General features: G+C 56.8%; 7 protein-coding genes across 7 annotated transcripts; 2 read left to right on the forward strand and 5 right to left on the reverse strand.

Annotated features, from left to right (window-relative positions):
• Positions 1-336: 336 nt before the first annotated feature.
• E0L32_002708 (uncharacterized protein) lies at positions 337-3062 on the reverse strand (the record flags this gene model as incomplete). The annotated part of the gene is made up of 6 exons (XM_031136927.1): positions 337-1467; positions 1526-1629; positions 1684-1727; positions 1779-2638; positions 2699-2805; positions 2867-3062. The coding sequence occupies 6 exons, from the start codon at positions 3060-3062 to the stop codon at positions 337-339; spliced, it is 2442 nt and encodes an 813-aa protein (XP_030999910.1).
• A 622-nt stretch (positions 3063-3684) lies between these two features.
• E0L32_002709 (uncharacterized protein) lies at positions 3685-4455 on the reverse strand (the record flags this gene model as incomplete). Its single annotated transcript, XM_031136928.1, has 3 exons — positions 3685-4068; positions 4170-4337; positions 4393-4455. The coding sequence occupies 3 exons, from the start codon at positions 4453-4455 to the stop codon at positions 3685-3687; spliced, it is 615 nt and encodes a 204-aa protein (XP_030999911.1).
• Positions 4456-5438: 983 nt separating this feature from the next.
• On the forward strand, positions 5439-6713 carry E0L32_002710 (uncharacterized protein; the record flags this gene model as incomplete). The annotated part of the gene is made up of 4 exons (XM_031136930.1): positions 5439-5630; positions 5697-5746; positions 5818-5941; positions 6048-6713. 4 exons carry the CDS (start codon positions 5439-5441, stop codon positions 6711-6713), a joined length of 1032 nt encoding a protein of 343 aa, XP_030999912.1.
• Positions 6714-7389: 676 nt separating this feature from the next.
• E0L32_002711 (uncharacterized protein) lies at positions 7390-8196 on the reverse strand (the record flags this gene model as incomplete). The annotated part of the gene is made up of 2 exons (XM_031136931.1): positions 7390-7929; positions 8017-8196. The coding sequence occupies 2 exons, from the start codon at positions 8194-8196 to the stop codon at positions 7390-7392; spliced, it is 720 nt and encodes a 239-aa protein (XP_030999913.1).
• Positions 8197-9271: 1075 nt separating this feature from the next.
• On the reverse strand, positions 9272-9975 carry E0L32_002712 (uncharacterized protein; the record flags this gene model as incomplete). The annotated part of the gene is made up of 4 exons (XM_031136932.1): positions 9272-9387; positions 9449-9491; positions 9563-9630; positions 9768-9975. 4 exons carry the CDS (start codon positions 9973-9975, stop codon positions 9272-9274), a joined length of 435 nt encoding a protein of 144 aa, XP_030999914.1.
• Positions 9976-11946: 1971 nt separating this feature from the next.
• On the forward strand, positions 11947-13343 carry E0L32_002713 (uncharacterized protein; the record flags this gene model as incomplete). Its single annotated transcript, XM_031136933.1, has 3 exons — positions 11947-12143; positions 12213-12311; positions 12374-13343. 3 exons carry the CDS (start codon positions 11947-11949, stop codon positions 13341-13343), a joined length of 1266 nt encoding a protein of 421 aa, XP_030999915.1.
• Positions 13344-14869: 1526 nt separating this feature from the next.
• E0L32_002714 (uncharacterized protein) lies at positions 14870-16354 on the reverse strand (the record flags this gene model as incomplete). The annotated part of the gene is made up of 1 exon (XM_031136934.1): positions 14870-16354. One exon carries the CDS (start codon positions 16352-16354, stop codon positions 14870-14872), a length of 1485 nt encoding a protein of 494 aa, XP_030999916.1.
• Between the last annotated feature and the right edge of the window lie 5242 nt (positions 16355-21596).

Below are 21596 nucleotides of genomic sequence, written 5' to 3' on the forward strand. Positions count from 1 at the left end.
TGGGAATCATGAGGACGTTTACAGTCAGTATCTGCCCCCGGACAGTGTTCAGGCCTCCGAGGGCACTAGTAGCAACGACCGAGCAGGACGACTGGATGGGTGAGAGTATCTGATGTGTCTTTTTTTTATTTTCTACCTCTATTGCCCAATGGTCTCAACCGACAAGAAAGGCCTCGACAACGACATTGGGGATACCTTTCCCACGACGCAGCATAGCACCCATCATACCGCGCCCTCAACTCCGCCGGATTATTTAAAAAAGGCAGCATGCACCCCATACTCAGTCAGCGCTTTTCACGGGCCCCCTATTCTTCTTTCCCCCTGCACACCACCTTTTCAGCTGCCCTGCTTCGCCTTCCACTCCTCGTGCAGCTTCTTCTGCCTCTCCCAGTCCTTGACCAGCTTCTTCTTCTTGGACTTGGCCACCTCCTCGCCCTTGGCGTCCTTGGTGGGGAGGCCGTTCTCGTCCCACTCGGAGAACTCGGCCGTGCGGAACATGTCGAGGTGGCTGAGCCGGGCCTTCTCCTCGAGCAGGCGCCTGCGCTCCGCCTCCTCGGCCTCGCGCTTGGCCTTGGCCTCGCGCTTGGCGGCGGCGGCCGACTCGCGCTCGGCGCGCGCCGCGAGCAGCGCCCGGTCGACGGGCCGGACCATGGCGTGCAGGGGCCCGTCGCGGTCCTCGAGGTAGACGCCCAGGTTCCAGAGGTGCGTGTCGCGCAGCTGGTCGCAGAGCACCAGGAGGTCCTTGGCCGGGGCCCTGTCGCCGGCCAGCTTCTGGACGTCCGTCTTGAACTGGCTGAGCACGGCCTCGTACCTGGCGGCGGACTCGTCGTCGCCGCCGCCGCCTGCCGCGCTGGGCTTCGTGCGCTGGGCGGCCTGCGATATGCTCTCGTAGTCGAGCGAGCCCGAGCGCGCCTGCTGTCGCACCTCGTCGCGGAGCTGAGACACCGGGTAGACGTACGGCTGTGCCGAGGCGGGGATGTCGATGCCCGACCACGCGATCCTGCTGGCGTCCTTGAGGTCGCCTTCGGCGTCGAGACCCAGTATCGTGACTATCCTGGTGATCCAGCGCGCCGTGGTGAGGACGGCCTCGTCGGACACGCCCTTCGTGACGTTGAACTCTGACACCAAGTCGGAGATGGCTCTCATAGCCGCGGGGGTGTTGAAGGAATCGCAGAGGGCGGCATCGAGGTCTGCCTTTGCCTTGTCGAGTGCACCGAGCAACTGCTTGTCGCCGGCCTCCGTAGAGCCCTCGGGCTTGGTAGGATGCCTGGCCACGTCTATGCTCTTGAGGAAGAAGTTGTTCAGCTTATCTTCCCAAGATGCGGTGGTCTTGAGGAGCTCCTCGGTGATCTCGATGCCCTCTTGCCACGCCCCCATGAGGAACGCAACCCGCAAGGAGCGCTGGGTGTATTCGCCCCGTGACAGCGCTGACCGGACGGTGGTGAAATTCTTGAGACTCTTGCTCATCTGCAGCCCCGTGTTAGTTGAAAGAAGCATGCGGCTTGCGTTTTCTTTTGATACTGACCTTCAAGCCCTGGATAGACAAGTGTCCTGTGTGGATAAAGTAGTTGGTCCATAGCACCGAAGGTCCGCCCTTGGACCAGTATGCCGTTGATTGTGCCAGTTCGTCTTGATGGCGGTTAGCAAGCGTTTTCGCAAGACATGGAGACGTCATGAACTTACTATCGTGATGAGGGAAACGAAGGTCAACGCCACCAGAGTGAAGGCTATGGGTTTGTTAGCTGTGGGTGGTTCGCCATCGGAGCATTGTCACTCACTCAATCTCCTTGCCTAGCACCTCGGATGCCATGACTGAGCACTCGATATGCCAGCCAGGACGCCCAGGACCCCACGGACTCGGCCAGGCCGGCTCACCAGCTTTGCTCGCCTTCCACAGGGCAAAATCGGAATCGTTACGCTTGACCGTATTCTTGTTGGTCAGGGATCCCTCGCCATCAGCCTGCAGGCTCTTGTCATTCCTGTTCCACGGTTCCAGTCTGGCGTAATCATGGCCAGCCTTCTCGAAAGCCTCAATGTCAAAGTAGACCGAGCCGTCGGGAGTAGCATACGCAAAGCCATTGGCGACGATTTGCTCAATGAAGGTGACAATCTGAGGCACAAACTCGGTGACTCGGGTCAGAACGTCCGGGTACCGTACATTGAGAGCCTCCATATCCTCGAAAAAGCGCTTCTCAAACTTTTGTGTCAGGCTGGTAAAGACGGAATGGTCATTGGCATCGATATCCGAGCCATGCAATGAGTCGAGGTAGGGCAGGAGCACATTTTCGGCCTTGTCAAAGAAGTCGGCGGCGTCAATCTTGCTCGATTTTGACGCGATAAGCAGGGCCTCTGCCGCGCCAGCAGCAGTGGTGATGTGCATCTTGATTTTGGCTTCCTTGTCGCCAGCAGGCTCGTTGTCGCCGTCCAGCGTCTTGCCCTCAAGAACACTCTTGTAGGCCTTGTCGACCTCTGCGCCATAGTTCTCTGGCTTGATATCGGCGGGCAAGAGCGGCAGATTCTTCTTGATGTACTGGTCAAAGCCGGCCTTGGTTGTTGAGAGGACGAATTCGTCGACTTGGGCGTGCTCTGCTCGCAACTTGCCCAACAGATGCTGCTGGCGGCCTCGAAGGATGATTTTCTGCCACGGCGGCTTAGCGCTCATGCACCCTCGGCAATGGACACTGGGGGATGTACTCACGTCGTCAACATCGGTGATGTTCATGACAAACTTGACCTGGAAGCCAAAGTAGTCTTGCATAATCCTTCGCAGGACATCAGTCGAGACGTAGTTCCTGGCATGGCCCACTGGCGCGAATTCGATATTAGCTCAGACGTCAATGCGGCAAGGGAGGAAGGGCTTTCTCACGGTGAGCGTCGTCGTAGACGGTAGGGCCGCAAGTGTACCAAGTGACCACCTTGCCCTCCTCGTCGGCGGGGACGAAGGCGTCTTTTTGTCTCGTCAAGCTGTTGTAGATCTTGAGCGGCGGCAGTTTGACGCCCGCACGCGGGCCCTTGGGAGGGTGCCAAGCGGGCATCTGGCGAGTCGTCGCGGTCGTCGCCATGTTGCGAAAGCGCCAGCAGGGGCGAGGAGGAGAGGGTGTCCTTGTCCGGGCGGCAGGTAGTTTGTGTGCTCGTGTGATTCCGAGGTCGGTTGTCGAGTATCGCAAGCTGGAAGCAGGAGGGGTCAGCACCTACTCAAAAATGAAGCGCAAAACAACAGCGCAAGAAGCCAGAGACAAAGTTCTTACCAAAAAGGACGAGTGCGCAAAGGGCCGAGACTGCTGGCCAGGGATCTTATGCCACTGTTCATGAGCAAACGGCGCTTACATGTATACAGGACGAGTCTGGACCCTGAGTCACTGAGCGCTGCGTGACAGCTTTTGCTATGGTGAAATCGAGGCGCCACTAGCATTGCAGCTGCCCCGCGGTGCGGTCCGGTTTTGCCACAGTTGACTGGCTCAGTTGCTGCATGTGCTGGTACTATAAAAAAACCGTGGCCTTATTTAAAGTAGGTAGGCCAACATAAGTTGACATTGAGACGAGGCACATTCCATGACTGACATCAATCTGTCCCTGCTCAGCATCATTTGATTCACACTCAAAGGTCAATGCTTTCAGATATCGCAGGTACCCAGTGTTATTTAGCACCTCTTATCAAGATGAGTCAGTGACAGGGATTCTGTACTACTCCTTGTACAGGTAGCCGCCAACCTGCTTCAACCACCTGTATTGCATCTCAGCCTGTGCACCTATGGTAGTCTGGAACCTGACTGCATCCTCCCTTGACTTGAAGGCCTCTACCGTGGACATCTTGTTCGGATCAGCCTTGTTCTGCCCGACAAGGAATACGAGCGGGCCTTCATCTGCTGCACCGGCCTTGGATGAGAGGGCATCATTCCAGTGCTGCAGCTTCTGTGCCATGGTGCCCTCGTTGATTGTGTAGGTACCGAAGGCAATGCTACAGTTCTTGTGCTGCCCGACCTCGGGTCGTGGTGACAAGGAGCACCCTTCGACAATATCGTAGTTCTCAAGCAGGATCTCACCAGATAGCGGGTGTTCCACGGCAGCCTATTTGAACATGTTCTGCGTATACTCTTGTGACATGTGGAAGTCGAGGTCGGCCTGTGACAGGAATCTATCATGTTGAGTCACAAATAGGCTTTGTCAACCTTCCTACTTCTCCCTGACAGAGAATACCACCAAGGTTGGACTGACTCTTCGATCATGTAGACGCAGAGATCATCGGGATCCGTGCTGCTAGTGCAGATTCCGTACTTTTTGTTGTTTGGTTCGTTCTTCAGCATAGCCTGGGCAGAAGTAGACAGGAACTCGATCGCCTTGCCTTTGTTAGTTTTGATCGGGGGTTACGAATTTGTGGTGATCCTGTCCAACCTTCTGTTGAGCCTCGCGGCTCTTACACGGCAAGACGGTGAACACTAGCAGTGACGGAGCCATGGTGTTGGGCAATGACGCGAGAGAAGTCTTGGGGAACAACACATCATATCAAGGATGAAGTTGGTGAATTCCATGGTCTTTATACCGACTCGTGGGAACCGGCCTTGCAATCCATGGCTCACTCTTGCACACCGTCTGATCGAGTGGAGCAATCCCTGCTCGAGATGCTGATTGTTGACCTGTCATTCCCTATCTGGGACAAATAGCCACGCGATAGCCCGGGCTTCACCTTGTTCTTGGTCAGATTCAAGACTGTGCCAAGATGTTGCTGTTGGGAATGGCATTTCCTGGTTCCATTTCTTCAGCTTGGCATACAAGGCCGAGATCTTTCACCAGAAGATAACTACAGTCCCTAGGTATCCATGTTCATAGATTCAACCTGGAGTGATTGGCTTGCACTTTGACAAGCCGAGGCCAGCTTAAAGGGAAATGGCGATGCAGTCCCTTGACACAGAGGAAAGACGGCCAGCAATCCCAAAGATGCACATCACTAACAATAAGATGGATGTAACTCTGTACCGCCGCCATGGATGGAAAATGCGGGGTGTGAGCAAGTTGGCACACAGAGCAGCACAGCCGTGGAGGTGGCTGGCCGGCCCTGTTTTGGCTAGTTCCAGCGCATACTTCGTACAGGCAAGGTACCTATTGTATGGAGAATCCGACAAAAAGACCCCTTTCGCCCCCCTCGCTATGACGAAAACCCGCACCCAATTTCGCTGAAGTCACTCCCTGAAACCCCTCGCCAGGCCTCCGCCAAAATATTTCAAAAGTACAATTGTTGATTTGGCACCAACCTTCAATCAACCCTTGCTATTACCAACCCCAACCAAGGCTACGTGTTTGTCGAGACCACAAATTCTCAACTTTCCTTTCGTGTTTCTTTTTTTCTTCATTCCTGTCTTCTACCAACAGCCGCGGTACTTTCCCGCTGCTTCTGCACCTCCTGTCCAGCGCGCCCCAGACCGCCTCGACGACCCTCAGCCATGGCTACCCCCGAGAAGAGAGAGATGGAGCTGGAACCCAAGTACGACGACTATGACTATCCCATCACGGCACCCGAACCGCGAGATGGCCACCCAGGCTATCTGACCGAGCAGCAGCAGGCCCAGGTCCACCAGCTGAGGCTGATGCTGGAAGCTCAGGGCTTCAAGGAGCGCCTGGACACCCTGACTCTGGTATGGACCAAAATACACCGCATCGGCGGTCAAACATGAACGCGCAAAGTTCTGACATGTCCTTAGCTACGATTCCTGCGAGCTCGTAAATTCGACGTGAACCTGTCCTTCCAGATGTGAGCCAGCCCCTTTTCACGAAGCTCCCAACCCTGAAAGAGACCTTTGCTGACTTGTTAAACTCTCATAGGTTCGTCGACTGCGAGAAGTGGCGGAAAGACACCAAGCTCGACGAGGAACTGCCCAACTGGGAGTACCCCGAGAAGAAGGCCCTGTTCCAGTACTACCCGCAATACTACCACAAGACCGACAAGGTGAGAGAGAGTCACCGACTCGGGCTTCTGTACCCTTCCGAGGATCGGGGCCCCTGACAGCCGCCAATACCCATGGCTAACTAACCCTTTCTCCCACCCCCTACAGGACGGCCGACCAGTCTACATCGAGCAGCTCGGCTCCATCGACCTGACCGCCATGTACAAGATCACCACCGCCGAGCGAATGCTGACGAACCTGGCCGTCGAGTACGAGCGCGTCTCGGACCCCCGCCTGCCGGCCTGCAGCCGCAAGGCCGGCCACCTGCTCGAGACGTGCTGCACCATCATGGACCTCAAGGGCGTCGGCCTGACCAAGGCGCCCCAGGTCTACGGCTACGTCCGCCAGGCCTCGGCCATGTCCCAGAACTACTACCCCGAGCGCCTCGGCCGCCTCTACGTCATCAACGCCCCCTGGGGCTTCTCCACCGTCTGGAGCATGATCAAGGGCTGGCTCGACCCCGTCACCGTCCAGAAGATCCACATCCTCGGCAGCGGCTACCAGAAGGAGCTCCTCGCCCAGGTGCCCCCCGAGAACCTCCCCAAGGAGTTCGGCGGCACCTGCGCCTGCGCCGAGGGCTGCGAGAACAGCGACGCCGGCCCGTGGCACGACGAGCAGTGGGCCCGGGAGCCCAAGTGGGCCAAGAAGGGCGATGCGTCGACCACGATCCAGGGTGCCCCCTCCGAGGTGCAGGAGGGCAAGGCCGCGGCCGAGGGCGCCGCTGCCGCCCCTGCACCCGCCGAGGATGTTGCCGGGGCCAAGGCAACGGCTTAGATGCGTTGCGTGGAAGTTGGTGATGTAGTAGAACCGGAGTGCGTGGCGCAGGCAGAGTTCGTCTTGATTAGGTCGTCCTTTTGGTGTGCATTGACGGTTGGCGATGGAAGAAATTATAGAGAAACAGAGCGGTGGAATCGGAAATCGTCCCATTTGGGGTTCTTTACAGATAACCTTCAAGCGTGGGTCTGCAAGAAACACGGTTGGTTTTTGATTGGGGTTTTATGTATCTCGATACATCCGGCGATGCGATAGAACGTACCTGAGCCTCGTTCAACTTGTCACACAAAGCCCTATCTCCCTACAATGATGCTATCCTTCGTGATCAGCTCTGATCGACTACCGGGTCGTCTTCTCCCCCCGTCCAGTGAATAGTCTCCCATAATCCAGGCACTCCGTCTTGTCAATAAACAGGTCCCGAGTCGCCCGTCCTCGCGGCCGCGCTAATACCGCGAACGTTTGGTCCTCTGTGATGCGAGCCGTTCATTCCCACCTAGTCGAGTAGGGGTAGGGAGGCTATCATTGAAAAGCCAACCAGGCACCGCGGCTTTCCGATCCATAGTCTACCGCGCCGCGACAACCCTTTCTCCCTTGGTAAAGAGACCCCATGGTCTTCGTCGTGATTTCAGGTTTCGTCTCCGCCTCCGCCTCCGTCTCCCGCGGGCCGGCCTGCCTTTCAGCCCCCGGTCACGACGTACCCGCCCGCCACCCTCGCCCGCTCCATCCGCGCCACCGTGGCGGGCATGTCCCTCTTGAGCCGGCTCAGCGTCTCGACGACGCCCCTCCACGCCTCGCCCACCTCGTCCGCCCGCTCCAGCCTGCTACCGCCATCGCCGCCGAGCATCGGCTTGCCGGCCGCGGCCGCCGAGGCAGCGCGCGCCACGACCTGCTCGCGCGCCGCGGCGAGCGCCTCCTCGTCCCGCGCCAGGGCCTCGCGCATCGCGTCGCGGCGCCGCGCCGCGGCCGCGCCGGGGACGCGCTTCTTGAGCGCGGCGATCTCGCGCAGCAGGTCCTCCTCCTCGCGGGCCAGGTCCTCGACGCGCTGGCGCTTGCGCCCGTCGAACGGCTCGTAGGCCTCCTCGGGCGGCGGCGCGCCGGCGGACTTGGCCGTCGTCGTCGTCGTCGTCGTCGTCCCGGACAGGAAGAGGGACGGGTCGACGGGGAGGCCGTTGATGGTCAGGTTGGGGCTCGCGAGGGTGAAGGTCTGGCGGATGTACTGCGCTTTCTTTGTTAGTTGGGGGTTTCGTTCTCATCATTCTCTTTCTCCTCAGCGTGTATCTCAAGTGTATATATTAGCACGTACCTCGTTGACGAGCTCCTCTATCCGTGTATGCAGTTCGTCCTTCTCGCCGGCGCCCTCCTCGACTTGTGGGAAGGCCTCGCGGAGACTATCGGCGGCGGCGCGTCGCACATTGTTGATGAGGTATGTGAAGTCTTCCGGGCTCTGGAGCTCAATCTTGCGGTGGGCCGTGTTGGTCTCCATGTCGGTTGGTCTGTGAGTGTGAGATACCGCAGAGATCGGATGCAGTTAGGAGGCGAGAAAAGCAAGGCATCAGCCAATCTGACCAGCTACGGCATTCAATTCTTTGGCAATAACGTTGTAGAGCCAGCAAGGTTGCCCGTCGTCGTGGGTGTTGATATGGCAATGTTTATGGGTGATCCCGCTTTGGTACTTAGCGCGCTGGTCTTGCAGCCCATGTGGTCCCTGCCGAGCCAGGAGCGGGTCCGTGCCACGGTACAAGTAACTACCTACCTACAACAAGTCATTGTCACTATCACTTATCAGCAGTGGGCAGCCACCTCCGATTGCGGGGTTCCCTGTGGCACATTCACACCGTCTCGGGGAAAACAGGAAGAGGGTTGGTTGATGTCGCCAATGAAGGGTAGATTCTTGGTTGGAGGTCAGGCTATGGTCAGTTTCAAGGAGGGGTGCTGAGAGTCATGGCATCAAGGGAAGCAATCGGGGCAAATATCCTGGCTTTTCCTCCTTGCCAGGCGCTGTCCAAGTCGTGTGGGGAGTACCATAGGGACCTTGATAGGCAATGGTCGATGACTTCACACAGAGGAGCCTTGCAGAATGGGCAATACTACTTCCCAGGAACGTATCATTTATTGCGAATACCGAGCGAGGGACGCACGGGCAGTCATACTCCAACACCAGCTGTGTGACGCGAGAACAGATATAATATAGAAGAGCCTGGACGAGCTGCGAGTGTAGCCTTGCCATGGCCATCTTCCACAAGATGTGTTATGTATGGACATGGGTAGAAGGAGACTGAGGGGGGAAAGAGAAATACAAGAACTCCTTTGCACCATTCATGATGTCCTGGTCTTGAGTGACCAACCCGATTCTTCCCATGAGTAAAACGGAAGAACGAAAGCATCGGTATATCTCGCGCAACTGCCATGTGAAACCCAACCTACGAATTGCTGACAAGCCGAAAACGCCAATAAAGGAAGAAGAGGATGCAGTTGTGCTCGTGAGAATTAAGCGATCTAATGATGGGGGACAAAGCGTCCAGGGCCGTGATGCGGTATCCCGAAGAGGATATCGAGCTTCAGTTCGGGAACATGTTCTTGATCTCCTCGTCGCTCAGGGTGATCTCATGCACAGGCTCTCGCTTGTTCTCAAGAGGGGTATAATCGTAGTCGATGTAGGAAGGCAGGAAGATTTCTGCAAGCACGCTAGGTCAGCAGCTGCTTTCGAGCCATGCAGGAGCGACAACAATACATACCCGGATTCCAAGTGAAGCCCTGGCTGGAAGAAAGGTAGGAGATCTGTTCCAGATAGAGGAGGTGAGCAAGGTTGAGCCAGGTACGGGAGAGGACGGTTTGATCCAGCAACATACCAGCCTAGGCGGGCCCTCAGGGTCCCCGATGTTGATCACGGTGGCTTCTTCCTTGGAAATGGCAGAACCTAGCAAATCAAATCAGTACATGGCTCGAGCAGTCAGACCTGCTAGAGAACGCCTGTTGAGTCCGGGTAAGGATAGACAGCAGGTCAAGATGACATGCTTTGACTTGTTGCCTCATAGGTATGGCTGGTCAACTTACTCAACAGGCTCGGGCGGCGCTGATGCACCGCTTTCTGCTTCTGTGCAGACGATGACGATGACGGCGACGACGACTTCGCGGTCGGAGGCGTGAAGGGGGAGCCGCAGTACGAGGAAGACGACGAGCTGGACACCTTAGGAGTGCGAAGAACATCGAGGCGATCATAAGTTGAGGCCGGGCCAGCCGGGATGGCGATCGACGACGACATGGTCTCTACGTCCGAGGTTGTCCACACGAGCGGCGGCGGTATCGAACGGCTACACAGAATCTGATGGCGGTCTGATCCTGTCGGCCTTGGGCGGCAGGCAGCTCGAGCAGCCAAGGTCGGGCAGTGATCAATGAGGGACAGAGACAACAGACTAGGCCGAGTGGCGGGACGTCAGAAGCGGTGAATGTTCAAGAGAAGGAGGAAGCTCTCGATCAATCAGTGTGGTCAGGAGTCATGAGAAGGTGACAGAAGAGAGAGCGGTCGGTTCGAATGCTTGGGCTGGGGTGGAACGATGCAGGAGGGAATGAATGCCTAGAGTCACAGTCGAGATCGTGGAGTTGGAGAAGACAGACGGACGGTTGGGAAGATCAAATTGCGTGGTGGTAGAATTGTTAGTAACAAGCAGGTGGTTGAATGCGCTGGCTGGCTGGGCTGGGCTGGGATGAAAGGCAGCCTGCCGAGGAGTGACTGCATGTGGTGCAAGGTGCAAGCAAGTCAAGTCCGGGGGGGCAGCTTGTAACTTGGTTGGAGTCAAGTCACTGGTCAGTGGTTCAACAATAGCCCATCCGAGCCAGTGATTCACCTTCACATCATCGGTAGCCTTGAAGGGTGGGTGGGGGCCTGTGGCATGGGTATCGGGGTACCGGCTACCATCAGTGGGGTTCGATGTTCGATGTGTCCTATCACTGAGACCTGGGGATGCCTAGGTAGGACTACGTAGGTGCCTATACCTACCTACAGGCTGCACTAGCAGGTCCCTGCTGCTGGAAGCACAATAACTACCTAAAAGCGCGGTGCAATATCGACGGCACTGCTTGGAGGAGATGAGTGCAGGAGGTGCCTGGAAAGCGACGAGAGGGGTCTCGAGTGCGTTGGTCACAGGCCCAACAATGACCCTTGAAGTACAAGTACGGAGTACCTACGAGAGTGGGGTCGGGGAGTGGGGTTACAGTTGGGTCTCGTTATCTGTAGACAATACCTACCCGCCTTGAAGCCTATTTGGAGGGAGTCCAGGCAGTCCTCTCTGGAAGCGGCAAGACCCTGCATTTGTCTTGGACACAATGGTCAGCACGAGTGTGAACCACGCAACTACATTCTTTGACACTTCGAGGCTTTATTTTCCTTCTTCTTCTTCTTCTTCTTCTTCCCCCTGAGCACCCCGGTACGCCGGTTAGAGATCCTGCTTCACTAGAGCCCGGTGACGGCGGGAGCTCCACAGGCTACTGACTTATGGAGTACCCATCCATAACCATCTGTTCAGTCAGTACAAGTAGAATAGAAACGAACCAGTGCTGCTTTCGAGGTCCAGAACGATGCAGGTTTGGAACGTTCTACTTGTATTTTGATAGGTGCCTTTTCTTTCATGTCTAGCTGTTTCCTTGCTTCTCTCAACCATCATTCAACACTGTGCCATGAGCCAGCTCGTAGTAAGTTGGGCTGCCTCTACTTGTAGAAGCGTAGGAGCACTCCTCCTTGTACTTGTCCCTTCAGTCCTCAGATAAGTACCCGTAACTGAGCCGAGCAACTCATCGGCACTAGCGTCCCTGCAGGAGGACGGGACGCTTTCTTTCGCCCTGCCAGAGTGGCACCGCGTCAGCCAATCACTTTGCAGGGTCAGCACGAGCCAATTTCCAGCCAGAGCACCCGCCCGGAGCACCTGAGAGATCACGTGAGAGCCTCTGATTGAAATCAGGCTGAAGCAGCTGGCGTTGACCATCAGCTCCACAGGAGGCAGAATTGCCTTACCTAATCGCGCCGCCTTGGGGAAGGTCGAGCTAGAGGTGTGCTACGCGACGAGGCCATCATCCGTCCGCTACCAGAACCTCATCGAAGCTTCAATCGACTCCTCTACACACAAGCCATACAACCATCCTCAAATTTCACCCTGTCCACGGTCGTCCATCCGCTCTTGTCACATCCAAGCATTACAGTTTCTCTCGACCAGATCGGACCTCGACCACGACCATCAAGATGGGTGACGTGCTCGTTGAAAACCCGGCCAACCATGTCCTGCCCCAGAAGAAGACGGCACCCTCAACGATACCGAGCATCGAGAACTTCGAGGGATTGCCCACCGACGGAGGAGATGACTATTCCACATTGAAGAAGCTCCAGAGGCAACTAGAATACATCCAGCTGCAGGAAGAGTACATCAAGGATGAGCAGAGGTAGGCATCTGCTTGAGTACCTCACAGACTTGACCCGCGAGAGAGAGAGAGACTGACACTTCGTCGCAGGAGCTTGAAGCGAGAGCTGGTGAGAGCGCAAGAGGAGATCAAGCGCATCCAGAGCGTGCCTCTGGTGATTGGGCAGTTCATGGAGGCTATTGACCAAAAGTATGATCCGCTTCGTCACCTTCCCCTTGTCCCAGGGTTTCTTTACTAATCTCTCCGTCCAGCACCGGCATCGTCCAGTCATCTACGGGATCCAACTACGTCGTCCGCATCCTCTCCACCCTCGACCGCGAGCAGCTCAAGCCGTCCTCCTCAGTCGCCCTCCACCGCCACTCCAATGCCCTCGTCGACATCCTCCCCCCCGAGGCCGACTCCTCCATCGCCATGCTCGGCGTCGATGAGAAGCCCGACGTCACGTACGCTGACGTCGGTGGCCTCGACATGCAGAAGCAGGAGATCCGGGAGGCCGTCGAGCTGCCCCTGACCCACTTCGATCTCTACAAGCAGATCGGCATCGACCCTCCGCGCGGTGTCCTCCTCTACGGGCCCCCCGGCACGGGCAAGACCATGCTGGTCAAGGCCGTCGCCAACAGCACCACGGCCAACTTCATCCGCGTCGTCGGCTCCGAGTTTGTGCAAAAGTACCTCGGCGAGGGCCCCCGCATGGTCCGCGACGTGTTCCGCATGGCGCGCGAGAACGCGCCGGCCATCATCTTCATCGACGAGATCGACGCCATCGCCACGAAGCGGTTCGACGCCCAGACGGGCGCCGACCGCGAGGTGCAGCGCATCCTGCTCGAGCTGCTCAACCAGATGGACGGCTTCGACCAGACGGCCAACGTCAAGGTCATCATGGCCACCAACCGCGCCGACACGCTCGACCCGGCCCTGCTGCGGCCCGGCCGCCTCGACCGCAAGATCGAGTTCCCCAGCCTGCGCGACCGCCGCGAGCGCCGCCTCATCTTCAGCACCATCGCCGGCAAGATGAGCCTCGCGCCCGAGGTCGACCTCGACAGCCTCATCGTCCGCAACGACCCGCTGTCGGGCGCCGTCATCGCCGCCATCATGCAGGAGGCCGGCCTGCGCGCCGTCCGCAAGAACAGGTACAACATCATCCAGAGCGATCTGGAGGATGCCTACTCGAGCCAGGTCAAGGGCACGAGCGACGAGAACAAGTTTGACTTTTACAAATAGACGTTACGTAGGGAGAGAGAAGAGGAGAAGAGTGTCCCCCCCCGCCCCTGCTGCTGTCATGTGGCGGAGGAGGAGGAGGAGCGAGGTTCAAAGGTTCCGAGGAGTCGTCTCTCTCTCCCCTGCGGAAGTTGGTTTGGAAGATTCATGGAAAAAACATGCTAGATCAACAACGGGCGTCCTTGGGGTTTCAAACTAAAGTCAACGGGCTGGGGGGTGGGGGGCATGTTTGTCTGTTGACGAAGCATAATTACTACTACTACTACTAGGCTAGGGCCATCCAGCCAGCTAGATGTACAATACAAACAGAAGCGTCCTGAGTTCGTGTTGCCCCCCGTGAGGATAACATGCACAGTTCTTTGTGTGCTTGTTTTTTTTTAAAAAAAAATCTGACTATAGTGTTTATGGACACTCAGGAGTTTCTGTTGCTGTACTCTGTACTCACTCACTCGTGCATGTACGGTCGGTCTGACGGACAACAGAAACAAGGCACACATCCTATGTCAACGCAACCCACCAGCTGCAGCAAGAGGTAGAAACAGACTCAAGCAAGAGAGAGAGAGAGGGAGGGGAAGACAAAGATCAAATATGCACCTGTTCTATAATTCCGGTCTATCCTCATGTGTGCAAATGCCCCCCAAAAGCAGGACCTAAAACTCCCCAAGTCCTCCTCCTTCTTCAAGACAAACAACCCAACCAAAATCTTGGGGTCTGCCGGAGACAAAGGAGAAAACTCCATAAAAAGGGGGGAAAAGGAGAGAGAGAGAGAGAGAGAGAAAAGCACCGTCGTGTTCTATCCCGTCTTCCCACTGTGCTCTTGTGTTGACCAAGTCTGGTTGAAAAAACAGTCTATCCCGTGATTAAGAACCCCCCGGCCCCTCATGTATGATCCCATGCCGTTGTTTCTATGTAGCACATTTCCGAAGAAGAAAGAAAAAGAAAAAAAGACTCCAGAACGCTCCCCCCTTCCCCCTCCAAAGGAGCAGTTGTAGACCGACAAATACATGTTGAAGCGTTAAAACAAAGAACCCCTCAAGAGAAACAAGGAGCGCAGACCCACAGGTCCCAGGCGTCAGGCCGGTGAAATCACCCCCCTCCTTTTTTTTGTTCTCTCGAGAAACTCTCTCTCTCAAGGGGGTATATCCTCCGACGAATGCGTGCGGATGTGCAGTGCAGAACATGCGACAAAACAGATGTAGGGGATAAGCCAGTGTAGATGGGGGGTGGGAGAAAAAAATACAGAATACGGGACTTTGTTTCGGGAACGATGCCAGCCGCGCTGTTCTCCGGCGGGCCTTGTGTGTGAAAAGAGTGCATTTTGCCCATTAGTCATGACCATTATTTCGTGATAGAGTCGTATCTCTTGCAAGACACGTGTGTGTGAGTGTGTGATTTTGTACAAGCCCCAAAAGTGTAGAGGGATCAAGTCCACAGCATGGCTTCCCCCCAAGGCGAGCCATGCTGTGGAACAAACGCGGTTCGCCGCGTTTTTCTCTTTTAGATCCTGCAGATAAACCGCAGGAAATTCTTCAAGAGTTGAGAACCACACCGAGCTCCAACAGAAGCCGGACGAAGCGGGAGTGGAGCTCGATGAAGAAGTCGGGCATGCCGACAATCTCGGCCAGGCCGCGCGCCTTGAGCGGGTTCCCCGACACCCCGAAGCCGGTGCCCATGCGGCGCGACAGGCCACCGCCCGCCGCCGCCAGGAAGCTGCTGCCGCCGCTGTTGTTGCTGCTCCCCTGCGGCGTCTGCGGCGGGACGGGGCTGAAGGGCGACGGTCCGTAGTTCGGGTTGGCCACCACGGGGCTGCTGGTAGCCGAGGACTCGTTGAGCGCGCGGTCGGCCTCGGCCTCGGCAAGCTGCTGGATCCAGACGGCGAGGTCGTGGAAGGCGGCCGCCACAAAGCCAAAGGTCTTCATGGCCAGGCGCTCGCGCTGGGTGCTGAGGGCCAGGAAGGCGTAGACTCGCTTGTGCCCCCGAGCGTGGATGTCCGGGATGCGAAAGATGTACGCCGTCGTGTAGCCGGCTGCGGGGTCGCCAAAGAAGATGGGCCCGCCCGACGCAGCAGCGCCGGCACTGTGCGTGGTGACGAAGGAGGGTGTCTGCGGGGAGGCGACGGGCGTCGCATTCGCCGAGCCAGAGGCCGCGCCGGCGTTGCGAGGGAGCATCTCGAACGACAGGGTGCGGAGGCAGGAAGCCCGCACGATGGAGAAGGAGTTGGCAACCATGGGCTCGTGGGTAGAGGTGTAGTCTAGGTAGTGGGTGTGGCTGTTGTACTGCGGTGTGGAACTCCCGCTTGACCGGGAGGTAGAGGACGTCACCGTGGTGCTTCTGCGATGCGCATACGTTGCCGCCTTGGGGTTATCGTCCCCATCCGTGTCGGAAGACGAGGCTGTCTGGGAACTGGGAGGTGACTCGTCTCCCGAGGCGCTGCCAAAGACACGAGCGCAAGGGGCGCGGGTGCGCAGGGTCGGGTTGCGAGAGTCGCCGCCGGGTATGCTCTTGCCCTTGCGAGGCCCAGTGGCCGACGTCTCCTGGCGTCGCGGGAGGGTCATGGCGCAGTTGTCGCAAGGGTTGGCACGCTTCGTGACATAGTCGTCGTAGGTCTTGCGGAAGCTCGAGTCGCGCCGCGGCGGCAGGGGCCTCTCCTGGTCGGTAGAGCGACGCGGGCTGACAGGCGGTGTCTCGACGGCTGATGCCGGGGCGTGTGCGAGCTGAGTCGAACGCAGGAGGGCAGCCCGATGGGTCTGCGCTTCCTGCTCTGAGACGGGGGATGACGAGCTGCGATGGAGCCCGCCGAGGTCCATCTTCTTCAATACATCGGTTATAGCAGCAGTGGCCTGCGCCGAGGGCACTGCCGTCTGCGGCCTGTCGCCATCGAAAGATATAGAAGGCGAGTCGGGATCGTAGCAGGCACTACAAGGGACGGGCAAGCCCTCCGTAACCATCAACGGCGTGGGGCCGTGGACGTCACAGTAGTGAGCCAAACACAACTGCATGTTGGAGATCAGCATGACGTCGATGCATAGTTCGAGTCGAGTAATGTACGGATGTTGGTGCAGAAGGGGAGCAGTCTTTTAGAGACGGTGCAAACAACAACTCAAGTTATGGAGAAAGGAAGGGGAGGGGAAGAAGGATATGACAGATGAGATCCTTTAAAGGAGTTGGCAGATGAAGTCAGACAAGCAACAGGGAAGCAGGCGCTCTGCCAAAGCACGGCGAAGCAGCGACGACATGATAACGGGTCGGCCGGGGATGGGCAATTGCCAGGGCAAGGCAGTTGGGAGTCAGAGGATGGGCTGAGTTCAAGGGTGACACGGGTGGCACTTGATAAAAATGCCGAGACCCGTATATACAGGCTCATTTCCTGCCAACGTGGTAGTCTGACAGCCTGTGAAACGACCGGGAGGGAACAAGGAGAAAAAAAAAGCAAGAGATAGGAGGGAGCGGCGCGCGCGCGTGTGTGAGTGTGAGTGTGCGGGCGGCGGAAAGGCACGTTCGGGGTGGCGCCCGTGGTGAGCGAGGCGGTGAAGAACCAGACAGAGTGAGAGAGAGAGAGAGAGAGAGCAGTAGGATAGGTACATGTAGCAGGTAGGCGAGGATGTGGGATGATGCATGAGAGAGGACACAGGAGGCCGAAGAGAGACGAATGAGGGCGCGCGTTGTCTCGATGTCCATCCCAGTGGAACGGCTGATTGCGCCGGGGTGGATGAACGACAGCCAACGGGAACAGAGAGGAACATGGATGGATGGAATAATAGCCATAATAAGAAGAAGAAGAAGAAGAAGAAATGAAGCGACATGGTAAGGTAAGGGCAACAACTTACAATCGACGTCATGATAACCACGGTATCGGGTATCTTATCTCGCTTTCTGCGTCTGGTGTCCCTCTCAAATCATCGACATTCTCCCCGGGGGGGTGTCAAAGCCTCGTTCAGCTGCATATGCACACACACACACACACTACTCGGGTCGACTGTCGCTTGGGCAGACCCCGGATTTGGGCGTGGAGCAAGGCGGCGGGCAACCTTGAAGAGATAAGGAAGCGAGAGTGGGCGAACTGAGGGGGGGGGAAGGGTTCCTGTCGGGCAGCTTGGGAGGAAAACAACAAAACACACAAAGTTGTCCCTTCACTCTCGGAGCAGAGCACGAGAAACTTTTTGGAGGAGGGGACAGGCCGGCCGGGAGTCGTCGTTAAATTCCGCAGAAATGGCAGGCCGCCGCACCAAGCAAGCTAAGTGGGCTCGTCGTGTCTTTTTGTAGGTTTGGAAAGCAAAGCATCCCAGGTCGAGGTGTGCAATTGGTAAGCCGGAAGTGGTCAAGCCCTTTACGTGGTTTCTTAGTGGTGTGGACGGGATGGCCTCGTCTCCTTTTTAGTGGCCTGCCCGGCCCATGGTCTAGTGAGCGCGGGTGTTCCTCCGGGGAGGGCCTTAGGACACACTAAGGAACTGTTTCCGACAACAGACGACGATGAGGACCAAAGAGTTTCCAATCCAGGATCCCGGGGGAGAGAGAGAGGGAGGGAGGGCGAGGGCGAGCTTGCTTATCCGACATACGACCCAACTATAATACCTGACTAGGTACTGCCTTGTCCATGATCTCCCCTCCGCTACCTACCTAAGCTTACAAAGTACCTACCTGCTCGCATGCACGGGGCTGACCAGAGATGCCAATCCTCTGGAACGGTGGGCGGAGGACGGAAGGAAGAAGAAGCGTAACCAGGAATGCAACTCTGTGATCTAGGTCATCGCCACCTTGCGCGCTCCCGCTCCCGATCCCGCTCCTCCTCCTTCTCCTTCTCCTTCTCCCGCTTTCGAGTAAGTACAAAGTAGTTCCCAAGTAGGTGGACTGGTCCCAGGGACACACGTGCCTTGGAACTCGCCTGCACATCCCGGCGCCCTGGTCCGGTCACATGGGAAATAAGAATAAGAATAGATACCGTACATATAACACAAGAGAGTACAAGTCCCAGCCGCACGAAACGACAGGGGACCGGTCAGGCACACACGTGTCGGACCGTTGCTGTCTCCATCTTGTTGAGGCACTAGCGCGAATCCGTTTGGGGTGGTCCCGGAGGAACGCGGAGGGAGCAGGAAGAGTACTTGTATCCTTGTATCTTGTAGAGCACGAGAATCGACGAGACTGGAGGACTGGAGGACTGGAGGGCGGCACAGCCCGGCTGGATGGGATGGGATGGGATGGGATGGGATGTGAAGAGGGGTTGCTCTGTGTGTGTGTGTGTGTGTATGTGTGACACGACCCAAGAATGGGGTTACCTAGTATCAGCAAGATGAAGATGAAAGCTAGTGATGAATGGGGAATCTGATCTGCAGTGCAGTCGTGACTCTGTGCGATCATCGACCCTTGGTCAGTGGCCTATCTGTTCACTCCAAGACATTGGGACCGAGCGAGTAAGGCAAGACTTCTCTCTCCTATTCCGTAAAGACGAGCTCGAGGCTTGGGATGGAAGGCTTCCAGAAGGGTTTAGAGGGGTGTTTCGAAAGCGGGCCAACTAAATGATGCTGACAGCGAGTGGATCGAGGCATTTCCGTCGGGTACCTGGACCAGGATCAGTGCGCCCATGCCGGCTCTGGAGGTGCCTAAAAGCGGCCAGGTCGACAGGGGAGGCACGCGTGAGTTGGAAGCGACAGGGGCATCTGCACATGAAATAGTTACCTACTTGTAACTAGGTACCTCTTCGGTAGGAGGGGGGACATCGACAGAGGGACAAATCCCGTTCCGTCATCGTCCCTCGTCCCTCGTCCCTCTCTCTGCAAGTCACCTTCACTACAAGTACTCACCGCTTCATCCCTCGAGAGTACCCCGGATAACAAGTAGCCGAGGGGGAGAAGAGCTGAGAGTTGAGAGCTCGGTAACCCACTCTCGGTCCGCGGTGGGATTCTTGAGAATGATCAAGGTACGCTCTGGTCCCTCCTCCCTAAGAGGCAGGCGACAGGGGGACTGCCAGGAACCAAAGCAGCGGATGTCTGTGCTCTGCAGTCGCCATTCATGCTCGATGCCCGATGGATCATCCCGCCAGGCTCGCACTCCCGACGACGACGAACAGTCAAGGATGGTTTCAGGTCGGCAAGTCCTCTGGTCCTAGACCCCCTTCCATTTCATTTACAACAAGTGCGTGACTACCTACATCAAGTAGCTCGGACTCGATCATGCCGTCAGCAGAACAGGGATGCCAATTTCGATACGCACTCCTCCCTCACAGGCACTCCGATTCGTTAGTGAATGCAAGGAGCAGCACAGATTATCGCTCCTGAGCACACACTGCAGCTGCTTCCCGCCGGGATCCTCGTCAGTGACGAGTACGCCTCGGGGTCTTGGCCCATCTGTGACAGAGCAGAGACCATCTCGAACGGGGTTCAAGTCCAAGATGGGCAATTCCTTAGGCCCGCGCGCCTGGACCTACCTACCCCAGGATCAGGTTGCTCGTCTCGCGCCAAACAGCATGCATTTTGTCTCGGAAATACCGACCAAATTCCCATTCCCAGGTACGTCATTCTCTTTTGATTGATAACGACCTCCGCGTTGTTGGCTGTCGTCCCGAGTCACGACGCGAACCTCAGGTAGGGACGTAGTTACAAGTAGGTTTATGCAAATACCCTCACCGCCCTTCGCCATTGTCCCCCTGTCCTGTGATGTACAAGTAAAGGGCTGATGTGCCAGGCACCCTGCATTTCGAGATGCGTCTTTGTCTGGACCGCCGGCCAGCCCGCCATCGTGGTCACCTGCTTGACGACCCTGCCACTAATTGGAGCGATGTGTGCTTTTTGGCGCCACTCCCATGTTGCTCTTTTCTTCTTTCTGTCTGTATTGTCCGTGAGAGGGTGCGACGCGGTTTATGCTTTGCCCGGCCTCTCACATCGCTCATCTACTTGTACCTACTCAGAAACTCAGAATAGCTGAGACTTGGTCGATCTGGGCAGGCGCGCGCCTTACCGGAAGCATACTGGTTCACCGGCCCCGGGAAGTTGGTGATGCTCTGCCGCCGCCGCCGCCGCCGCCGCTGCCAAGACACGAAGGGGTGCGCCACACGCCCACGACACGACGTACATACCTACTCCGTCCCAGCTTCGTGCCACAGCGCTACCAAACTCTGTCGTGACTGACTGTTCGGACGGCAATGCTGTGCATACGGTACGGTCCCCTTTGTGGCCTTGACCTGGGTCCTCGCTTCTGCTCGCCAGGGTATCTGATCTCCTCTCCCGCGTTGCTACCCATTCTTTACGGACCGGGCGGGACCAGTCTTTGGATAAGAGGCAAATGCATGCTTCCAAATCCGGATGGTAGCTCTCCTGGAGTAGTACATCAGGCCCGCTTTGGGACGCGATATACGATGCAGATCTGTTTGAGAAGGTGTAGGTATGCGGATAAGGAGATGGGATGAACTCCTGAATGAAGACCTGGGGCGCGTCAAGGCGGCGTCCTATCGAACCGGGCCGGTTGAGTTGCTGGGGGGGGGGGCGTGCCGAACCATATCTCGCTTCCGAGGGAGGGGGTTCGTGCTGCATGGGCAAACTACCTAGGTAGGTAATGCACGACAGGTTCTCGGCTACGTAGCCACGGTACTCGACCTCTCTGGAGAGGAACTGACAGAAGTGCGAGTGAAAGTCCATAGCTGAGACGAGGTATGGTTCATCCCGAGTTTCTTCCCTCCCACAATCTGTCAAGCAACCATGCGTGCTTGTTGTTACATGAGGTTCACGTCAATCCAAAGGCAAAAAAAGGGTATGGAGCCTAAAGAGAAAAAGAAAAGAGCCGGATGGGCTTATTATTTGACAGGCTGCTCTCGGACCAGATTTGTATCAGCCGTGGTTGATACTTATATAGAGAAGTTTACTCCTTCAGGCTCTCGACTGCGTCTAGAACCCCTCCGCCCCCGGATGAAACCCTCCACCGTCCCCGACAGAAGCAAAGATGTACAAGTTACGCGTGAGGCTGTTCGCAGTCGAGGACCTTCTCAACTCTTTAACCCGGGGAGTTGGAAGGGGGTTACATCCCAAACGGTCGCTTCCAGCAAAGCGGGCGAACTGCGACTTTAGCCGCTGTCTGCGGACCGAATTGCCCATGTGGCCTGCCTTGGCTTTGGCCGGGGGCCATGAGCAAAAAAAGCCAAGGGTTCGAGCGTGGGTGGAACGGGTAAAATGGTGTAAAACTACAAGTACTTGTATTGTACAAGGTGGTAGGTAGGTAGGTAGGCTAGAAGGAAGATAAGATCCCTGCATTTGTCTTTTGACGGCA

Source organism: Thyridium curvatum (genome assembly GCF_004353045.1).
Source record: "Thyridium curvatum strain D216 chromosome Unknown NODE_11_length_606192_cov_83.229133, whole genome shotgun sequence".
Classification (NCBI taxonomy): domain Eukaryota; kingdom Fungi; phylum Ascomycota; class Sordariomycetes; order Thyridiales; family Thyridiaceae; genus Thyridium; species Thyridium curvatum.